At 43.4% G+C, this 10636-nt stretch overlaps 1 protein-coding gene across 3 annotated transcripts in view; it reads left to right on the top strand.

Moving 5' to 3' along the window:
• Nucleotides 1-1312: 1312 nt before the first annotated feature.
• The window catches only part of KREMEN1 (kringle containing transmembrane protein 1), a 34519-nt gene continuing 25195 nt past the window's right edge, over nt 1313-10636 (top strand). For all 3 annotated transcript variants that reach the window (XR_007891052.1, XM_051634412.1, XM_051634411.1), the window contains exons 1-2: nt 1313-1582; nt 10313-10475. Coding sequence is in view for 2 of the 3 variants with exons in the window: in XM_051634412.1 (XP_051490372.1) it covers nt 1504-1582; nt 10313-10475 (242 nt within the window). In the remaining variant the exon portion in view is untranslated. The remainder of the gene's footprint in view (nt 1583-10312; nt 10476-10636) is intronic.

Raw genomic sequence — 10636 nt, 5'->3', positions numbered from 1 at the left:
GGTTGGTCTTGGGAACTTTCTCATCACATCGATCTTCAGTTCCCTAGTTCACACGTGCATACATACACACACATATATTCAGTCACCACAAAATAATGTCTGCTCACCAAAGCTCAGGATCAGGAACTTCAGTAGAATTTGCCAGCCAAATAACTGAACATGCTTGTATACCATGTGTTAGGAGGAATGACATATTCTGGCATTTATCATTGAAAATAAAAAAGAGAAGTACCATAGTGTGTATCGATAAAAGAGATAAAGCCCACAAACTTCAGTTTGTTACTTCCTCTTCCAGAGCAACAAGAACTCCTCTCTCCCTCTGTTTACACAGCAGAAATGTAACGGTGCTACAGCGGCAACACCGTCTGCCCTCCTGTTCCTGACAAACGAGTGCAGATTTTTGCTGTTGGGGGTGGTGTGTTTTTTTTCCTGTTGGTTGGTTTGGTTTTTTTTTTTTAGCAAAGAAGCACTGCCATTGCTAAAATGTCTCAGAGATCAGCTAATAAGCCTTGGTAGAAATTAGCTTTGTAGTGTACCACCCTGACATGGTTTTTGTGGTCATTTGCCGTCTGCATGTAGACGGCAAACAAGCAAGCTACCTCTCTGCAGTGCAGCCTCCACTCTCCGGAAGCCGTGCTGCCCCTCGGTCCCACGCCCTGCCGGCTGCCGCGCTCCCCGCTCGCCTCGCCGGGTCGTGCCGCCCCCCGCGCCGGGCGCAGCGGCTCCCGCGGGGCGGGCGGAGCCTCCTCGCCGCTCCGCAGGGGCGCCCGGCAGCGCAGCGCGCGCCCGTCCCGCGCGCCCCCGGCCCCTCCGCGGCCGCGACTAGCGCCAAGTTTGTAGCGTTCTTATCCTGGGTCATGTCCCCATCCCCCGTGCTCCCCGTCTGCCTCCCACCCGCCCCCGGCATCGCCTCAAGGGTTGAGAGACGTTCTGCACCTGCGTGCGGCCCCGGCCAAGCGCAGGGCGAGTGCGGGGCCGGGGGGAGCGGCTGCCCGGGCCCGCCTGGCTGCCGGGCCCCTGCCCAGCCTGCCGGGCCCCTGCCCAGCCTGCCGGGCTCCTGCCCAGCCTGCTCGGCCGCCACGGCGGGACACGGGGAGCGAGAGGGCAGAGGGGAGCGCCGAGCGCGATCCGCGGGTGGCCGCCGGGCCGGGCCGCTGTCCCGCTGCGGGCGAGGCGACCCTGCCTGCGAGGAGGCTCCGCGGAGCCCCCGCGCTGGCCCTGGCGCAGCCCAAACCTGCCGGTATCAAACGCAGCAGCAGCAGTTCCGCGGTCCCGCGCTGCAGCAGGTTGGGATGTTGGTCTCTATCCTTTCCTGTCACATGGCTGGTAATAGGATCCCTCATCTGCCACTCGGCACCTCGCCGGGGCGCAGTTACAGGACACATGCTGTAGGGCCTCCGCTTCCCGCACTTTGCGCTCTTCCCGGCCGTCCGCGACCACCTCCGCCCCCGGAGCGCCGGGGCTGCGGCCCGCGAGCGCAGTGCGGCCCGGCGGCCGCTGCCCATGGAGCCCCCCGCCCTCGCCGCCGCCCTGGCCTTGTCCGGGCTGGCGCTGAGCTGCTGCCGGGAGCCCGTTCTCTCCGGTGAGTGACGCGTCGCGGGGAGCCGGGAGGGACGCGGGTTCGGGACTGCTCCCCGCTCTGCTGGCCGGGCTGAGCGGCGGCGGAGCTGGGCAGCCTCCCGCGGAAGGGCTCTGCCGCCCGGCAGCACCTCTTCGAGCTCGTAACGACGGCCCTTCCTGCTCGCCCCACCGGTGCAGGGCTCGGAGCTGCTGGGGGTGTTTTCGTGAGCAGTTTGCACCGTGGGGATATTTGAGGATCTCCCTGTACTCACTGAGTCGAGAGCTCAGAAAACTGTAATGTAAGCGTTAGGTGAGAGGAAGAAGAGCAGTACATTTTTTATCAAAGCGGTTGTGGAGCTAGATCTGTAGGGAGACAGGAGTGTGGGGCGCATGGGTACGCTCACTCACTGGGAAATTAAATAATCAGTCCCAGCAGGGGAGAATAAGGACTGCAGAGCTTGGAGGGTGGCCTTCTTACGATGCTGCCCCAGCTCTCTGTCAAGCACAGACTCCTCTGACCATTCATGTTCTCATTCAGCCAAGGAATCTGTGAAGCCTAAAGCTTCACTACCTGTTAGTGTGAATTTTCATGTACAGTTTCTCTGCACCCCCTTTTGTCCTCATCTCGGTTGTTGCTGATGATTTCAAGTACCGTGGTTCCCCTCTCATAAGTACTGGCCCTGCTTCACTAGATCGAAGTGGCCATTCCATATGATCACAGTGTCACAGCCATCAGATGTATGGTCCTCCTGGATACACTTTGTATATTCCAATCATTATTATTCTTCATAACACAGAATTTGCTCTACATATTTTTGCCGTGAACAGATAGTTGGTTGTCAAGTTTTTGTATATGCACTTAAATAGATTTAGAAAATACAGACTTTTTTTTTTTTGGGGAAAAGCCTTTTCCAAGAAAGATAACTCAGAAAGTAAACTTTCAAACTTCTCGGTAGTTACCTGAAGTAAGTAAAATATGAGAATCTTTTCAGATAAGCCTGTTGAGAGCTGCCTAGACATGAACCTATCTAGACAATGTCTAGCAGTCTGTTCCCAGTACCATTAGGACATTTTGGTGCCTATAGTAGGTGCTCCTTCCTTTGCTTAAGCTGAAGAATGTCTTCTGGTAAGGTTTCTGAGCAGAACTATGGACAGAACAGTCCATATGTGACCATGTCCTTCACAGCAGGCAGCATGACAGCAAGTGGTGAACATATTCCAGTGTGAATGTTTGATTCACAGGCTATTGAGAGGATTCTGTTTATGCACCTGCACTTCCATCCTCTAGCCAACTTCTAACTGCATGCGCTGTCAGCCACTGAAGGGGACAGAGGTGCCAGAGCACAAGCAGCTGGAGCAGTGGGAGCAGGAGAGAATATATAATGCCTCTCTCTGAGTGAAAGGGTAGCAAAGGAGAATAGATCTAGAAAGCACTGCCACCCATGTGTCTTCTAAAGAACCTGGAAACAGTGCAAATCTACACTTCAACAAGCACCTGTAATTTCTATAGCATGTACAAAATATTGAGAGTTCCTAATTTGCACAAACCATGCCTCAGGATCTTCTTCCTGACCCTTAATTCCACAGGACCTAAACAGGATCAGCTGGGTCATGTTGCACTTGAAGCTAGCAGAGTTCTGAAATTTCGTTTGTAAGGCAGTTTGTCATAGGGTACATTTTAATACCTTTTCCTTTTTTTTTAATCAAATGCAGGTCGTAATAAGTTAAATAGTAAAATGCATTCAAAATACAGACTACATCAGATCACCATCTGCTAAGACAGGAGAGAAACTTTAGCCTCTGGAATTACCGTATGAAAAATTACTTGCATTGTCAGAAGTTAGAGCAAATTAACAATTGGTTTTGCACATAGTACTGTGCTGTTTTTCACAGAACATTTCTGCTTCACTGTGTGATATCTAACAGCTTCTACTAATCCAAACACTGACATTTGCAGCATTCAGTCATACCACGTATCTCAAGTGAATAAGGAATAAGGAGGGGTGAATAGATTGTCTAACATTAAAGGATTGTTAACATTTGGTGAGTTCTGTATTACAAGGCCAGAAAGATGGAAATGCCTTCACATTTTTCAGTGAAAAAGTGTTGGTTATGTACTCAGTGCAGTAAGCTCTCACTTCTAATTTCTGTATTTATCATGTTAATTTAATTTCCCCATCAGAAATGCATAGGATTATTAGTCTTCTTTTTCCTTCATCTGATTTCAGTCCATTTAGCAATACTGGGTCACCATGCTCTTGGTTTTCTTCCCAGCTGAGTCTTACCTTTAAGCTGCTATTTCAGCCTTCTCTTACAAACTTTGTATTTCTCACCTTCTTTTTCTGCCTGTGTCTCAAGAAGCAGTTCTACTTGCTATGCCTTAAGCAATCATCATGGAAATACTCAAAAAAGTATTTCTAACCAGACAGAAAATGAAATCATTAATCAGACAGTTCAGCATATCATGCTTGTACATGCATAGAGTGTAACTCAAAATCCAGAGTTATGTGAATGGATTTAGGCAGGACGGAGCCAAAGAAGTGGGAGGGAGGCAGGGATTACATGCTGCCAGCTGCAAAATTTGCATTCTTTGTCATATCACACCATCCTGGTTGTGCAACTGACCACTCCCTCCATCCACACAGTATCTATGTGCCATCCTGATAAAATTTCTAAAGGGATTCCGTCTGCCGCTCTGGACAATGAAACAACAGTTTTAAAACTTCACAAAGAAAGAAAACAAATGGCTGTATTAAGGAACAGAAATTCTTATGGAGCCACATCACACATTCTTACTTCCAGTGATCAAGAATCACAGGACAAGCAAGTGTGTTTGCATCTTGTGCCTGAAGACCAGCCAGCAGCTGCAAAGCTGTGGCTCATATAGAATGTTTGCATTGTATGAATAAAAAGAAAAAAAGGTACAAAAAACCATACTTTTAAGCATTATAAATAATGACAGCTGCCTCTCATGCTCGTATCATAACATGCTGGCTTCCAACATATTCCAGAGAGGGTCTAGCCAGTCAGACAGAATTTACCTTTTAGAAAACAAAACACAATCACAACCAACCAAATAAAAAAACCCAAACCAAACAGAAAAGGAGAAGTGATGAAAAAATTATTAGATTGAAGGTTAGTAATCAAAAGTCCCACAAGAATAACAAGTTCACATATATAACTACTCTCACCCTGCCAGGGAGAACAAGTGTGGAACTCCACATGTCTGTGCATTCCCAGGAATGCACATTCTAACAGGACAGACTTCCTTAAGTAAAGGTTTGATCAAATGTCATGTGAGTATTCACTGTCACTGCTCTTTGGCTTGGACCAATGCTAAATAAGACTCTTTCTGACCAGCAAAAGTTATTGCATTTGAGGACTTTACAAAATTCTACCTGTATGTCTCTGTGTGTGTTTGTGTGTCTACGCAGATACATAAAACGAGAGAGACTTTGAAACTACATGCAGAGTACCCATACCCTGCTGGAGAAATGATCAGCTAACCAAGTGCCCTCATAGCATCACATCAGAATTTTACTGGCTGATTTACCAAATTAGGAGTTATTTTCTAGCAACTTAAAAAATTGCAATTTCAAACAAAGATCATTCTTTCCTCATGTTTTTTTTTTTCTTTCGTATCAACTGTTCTGTTGTCAGGCTTTTTACTATTACAGCACAGGCACCCAAGCCTGTCAGTTTTGATAAGGGCTTTTATTATATTAGTTTTAATTGGAATAATAGAGTATTGTAATGCAGAAACACTACACTGATTTTTCACTTGGGGAGGTCTGAAACAGCCTTATAATACTTCCCCAAAACATTTATCTTGCATCATAACGTAATATGGAATGAGGTTAAGTTTTTCCTGACCAATCATATGACAGTATGCAAATCAACCTTTGGTTCAATCGATAAAACTGCGTCTTCAAAGAAAACCATTGCACTGCTAAAAATATTTTTAATAATGACCACAGAAGCCATATTTGTCTCTTTGATCTCCTGAAGCTTCTTCTGGTTTTAATCAGTGTTCCCCCATGAAGAACTGTGGCAACCTATGATAATAGAATCTCTATTTGCATCCATAGGGAAACAAAAATGTTCTCATCTGAAGAAGGTAATTTGGTGTTCTGCCCTTTCCATCCATGGGCCCCTGCCTCTGTTACTGCTGGGGTATCTTGGCATCAGTTAAGTGGTTTCTGTCCTTTCCTCTGTGCATTACTCTCTCATTGAAGTGTTTCTGCTGTCTAATTATACCCTTTCAATCAAATTAGAGACTGCAGCATCTGGTTAGTGCCTGTAACTGTTGCCATCTGCACCTAGATACATTGCTTTCATTTAAGGAGGAGTGCTTAAATTGCAAGCTATAGCAAGAACTAGGACAACAGTTGAGGTAGAACGGAGATGACTTAAAAATCTTCCTAGAACACTAAGCATGTACGTGCATCAAGCAGCTGACACTTCGTTGTTAACAGATCCGGCATCTTTGGTTCCACATCCTTATGTTCTGTTTAAGCATTTTTCTGACTCTTCTGAAAAGCTGTAAGAAAACCAACTGTGAACTGAACAGGCAGTTAGAGCATGTAAATTCACAGAACTTTTATTTCTTGCTCCAGCTTTACAGAACATTTAATGGTCTGGCTATCACATCACTGTAATGAAACCCAAGATTTAAATCACAGCTACTTTCAATTACCTTTCATTAATTTTTTTTATTTTTTTTTTTTATTTTTTAAGAAAAAAAACTTGCTGTTTGTTTGGCAGTAGCTGGTAGAATAATTTCTGGCTCAGGTAGTCTAATTTCTGGTTGATAATCATTGCCAAACTTTAATCTGTCCAGCCACTAGTCAGCATTTGAAGTAGATTCTAAATGTCAGTGTTTTATCATAAGTGGTTCATTCAGTAAAGAAGTCGGTCTGTTACATTCTGCACTACCTTAATATTCCAAGTGATCCTAAAGTGGCGTCCATGTGGAGTGCAGGCAGCCATACAGTCCAAAGTAACAAAGGCATAAATGATCATTGTAAGGTCCCTACATCGAAGAAGAAACCAAGACAGATGGAAAAAATTTCTACTACAGCTGCTGTTTGATCTTCCAAATGTTGATCTGGCTCTAATAAAACTAATTGTGAACCTGTATCACACACTGAGCATTTGCTCATAGTGGACAACCATCTCCAGGCTTATTTTCTGCTTTTTCTTTCTAGCAGTTGCCACTCAACGTGTACTTATCTAGTCTTAGTGTTCTCTTAAAGAGTTATTTTTCTGTCACCCATGGCACCTGATGTGTTGAAAAAAAAGCCCTGACAACACACCACTGTCTACGTTTTTTCACTAAGCATTATCCTGAACAGGACCTGTTGGAACCATCCAGCTTTTCATGACTAAAACTACTGCAACGGTTTTCTCATTAGTTTTGTTTGCAGTCATCCCCATGATAGGGTAGAAGCAGCAGGGTCATCAGGCAGTTAACAGAGTGAAGTCATCACAGAAATTGATTTTAATAATGGGTTTGACACAAGTCTCTACCTCAGACTATGTCTGAAACTGAGATGACTAAGATGTTACAAATATGGGAAGACTGGAGACTTCAAAATTGGAATGGTCACAGCTTTCTCCATGTACTGAAACCCTGGTGTTTTAAAATAGGTTTATGGTTGACAGGATAGTTTAAACTGAGCCTTGGGTACATGAAGAGAAACCACAGGACAAATCTATCACACACAGTGGCACTTTGATGCCTTCTAGTAATCTGTCAGCCACCCCAAAGTGTCTTTTCTTCTTTTGCTGTCTTTGCCACCCAGAGAGCACTTGGATACGGTGCAAGTTTTGTCATAGTATACCAGTCCCGCTGAAATTCATAGAACTGGTAGTAATTTCCTTGAGTCACTGTTCTGACGTTAGTTAGATTCCAAGCAAAGGGCTCCACAGCCTAAAGTAAGATGGAACCAGTGTAAGGCAGTTGGATCCCACAGGTGCAACAAAAGTAAAGGAGAGGTGATGGTTGTTTGGTTTTGGGTTTTTTCCCACCTCCCTTCAACCAAAGGGAAATCAGGTAATGTGAGTAAGCCCAAGAGTTTTACTAGTAGTGTTCAGTCCACTCTTTTCTGGTTTATGTGACCTGAATTGGTTTTGTGCAGACAAACCTGGCAGAGCTTTTTTAAGCACATCTTTTCACGGAATTACCGCACCAGTGATGCAAGATGAAAAGGGCAGAGGTTCTGTCTAGCCTCCTCTTCTCTAGAATCTCTTAGAACTGTTGTCTTTAAAGCATAGCCTATGGATTTGAAACAGAGAAGACTGTGGTCTGTCTGCAAATGAAATATTTGCTTTGCACCTTCACTACGCTGAGAATATTAATTTCAGAGTGAGATTGATAAGATAGTGTGTTGGCTGTTGTGCAGCAAAATTACTGTGAGAAACAGAATAATTCAGCTGTTTACTGCCAAGATATTGAATATGCTGATAGCAGTATCTGTGTTACTAGGAATTTTATAGAAAATTGTACAAAATATATCTAAGCAGATCTCAAAGCTGATTGTTCAAGGTAAAAAAGGACTGAGGACCTCATTTTTAAATGCCAATATTTACCTGAAAAGATTGCACTCTAATGCTATGGCAAGGCTACTATTAATTATTAACAAAACAAAAATTTCCTAGCAAATTCCCTGTAACACAAAAAGGTATTTCATTTGCCAACAGCTGCTAAATTCCATGATTTAAATTTTCATTTAATTTTTTTCTGGGATAATCAATTATTTTAGTGGTATCTAATTGCCTCTCCCTTCTACATCCAGATGCCAACAAAGCCGGGGGAGCCTCATTACAGCTCAGCTGGCATATTTTTCCCAAATCTCTTGGTAGTGCAGAACAACACAGGAGGCACTGTTACAGCTACCTATTGTCTTGGGAACAAAAAAGTACAGCTAAGAGGAGTGAAGAGCTCTGACTCTTCTTTTTGAGCAGTGTCCTGAAAGTACTAGTGCAACAAAGTTTGAAGAAAATCTATTAAAATGAGCTGACATGAAAATTAAAGGCAGTCACTACTGCAAACTACAGCATGGGCTAGTCTTAGCAAATCCCAAAATGGCTTGATGTTAACTTTAGTTTGTGTGCCAGATTACATTCAGGTATTGTAGCATTCCTTGCATTTCAGAGTAGATGTTAGTACATATTGCTTCTCATTTAGAAGTGAGAAGCAAAAAAAAGTAATTGCACTAAATAGATGCATTTTCTGGATTATTTATATCTTCTCAAAACTGCTTCTTTATACTGTGTGTTATTTTGTTTATTAAGCTTATGTTTTCCTCTCTTTTCTGCCACATTCGTTAACTTACATTTTTCAGCTATGAGAGAAAACTTTTTACATTAACTGCAAAGCAAAAGAGGTATTGAAGAAAGTTGCAACACTGTGGTGACTTTAAAGTGGGCTTTTTATCATATGTTTATGCAAATATCTGTGGTTGCCTGAATACTGGAAACACAGATGTGCATTTTCAAGTATATGTAGCTCACCTGCATGGCTGAGGCGGTCAGATAAATTCCAGTAAGGAGGAGTATTGACTTGAAGCCTGATTTTATTAAATTAGATAGCTTTCTGTCCACAGATCATAGCAGTATACAGTAATGGCTGTGCAGACACCTCTTCTGTGTGCCTTCAGCAATAAAATTCCATTTAGTAGAAATCCTAACTTGCCTAGGCATGAAAATGCACAGTGAAGGCACAAAAACATCAGCTTTCATCTGCTGCATAATGGAACTGTGAAATAATCACTATAATTGCACCATTCTGATATTTGTAGGCCCAGACTAAACTAATTTCAAAGGCATGGTTATAATAGTAATTTTCCCTTCTCCTACAGTGTTTTTAAATACAAAAAGATGTACTGTTAATATCAGGATTAAGCTGGGCATGTTGTTTGTTTTTTTCCTCTTCAGACTCAAAGGTCTTTCCAGTCTTGCTTTGTAAAGTATCTCTCATGAGGGACACCCAAGATCAGCACACTCCACTTCAGAGCACTCTGCCTCAGGGCAGTGGAACATCTCTGCAGCTGTTACATGGTTTCTACAGAGAACACTATTAGATAGAACTGTGCAGCCTGCAGTTAGTAGGAAGCATTTGTGACTTTCCCCAGTAATGATACTCAGTACAAAGAAACGTTTACAGCAGTGTAACACAGCAGTTTCAATTCTGTCATATTACTGTATTTTAACTCTATTTTTAAATAAATGCACGGATGAGAAATGTTACCAAGTATTAATTAAAAACAGGATGGACATATTTGTGGTACACTAACTATAATTGCTATTTCTGGAAGATGATCACAGAATGGTTGAGGTTGGTCGTGACCTCTGGAGGTCAGCTTGTTCAACCCCTCTGCTCAAGCACGGTCACCTAAAGCAGACTGCCCAGGACCACGTTCAGATGGCTTTTGAGTATCTCCAAGGACAGAGATTCCACAACCTCTCTGGGCAAACTATTCCTGTGCTCTGTCATCCTCACAGTGCACAATTTAATTAAAAATGCTTTGCATTTTTAGTAAATGTAAAATTTTTCATACATGTGAATATTTGTTTCATCAGAAGATGTCAGAAATAAGACCCAGCAAAGTCTTTGGTTGCCTAAACAATGCAGGAAACATGTTAGTGAGACGAAACATGGTCCCTTGGGGATGGGGTGGAGGGCAAGGGAAGAACAACCAAATGCTAAACCTACATAGATTCTCTCTTTTCCATTTCCATCTCTTCCCAGAATGTTATACAGCAAATGGGGCTGACTATCGTGGCACCCAGAACCAGACCTCCCAATATGCAGGGAAACCTTGCCTTTTTTGGAATGAGACCTTTGAGCATCCTTATAATACTTTGAAATATCCCAATGGGGAGGGAGGGCTTGGAGAACATAACTACTGCAGGTAAGAAATACCTCATTGCTACTAACATTGCCTGTATACCCAGTGTTACTTGAAACAGTTTACTCAAAATTGGAAAATTTCCTGTCATACAGTGAAGAATCTTGGAACCATGGATATCTACCAGGTTTTGTTTTATCCTCTAATCAGCAGCCTGGATCTAC

This window comes from Apus apus, chromosome 16 (genome assembly GCF_020740795.1).
Source record: "Apus apus isolate bApuApu2 chromosome 16, bApuApu2.pri.cur, whole genome shotgun sequence".
NCBI classification, from domain to species: domain Eukaryota; kingdom Metazoa; phylum Chordata; class Aves; order Apodiformes; family Apodidae; genus Apus; species Apus apus.
This window is presented reverse-complemented; position numbering and strand designations above follow the sequence as displayed.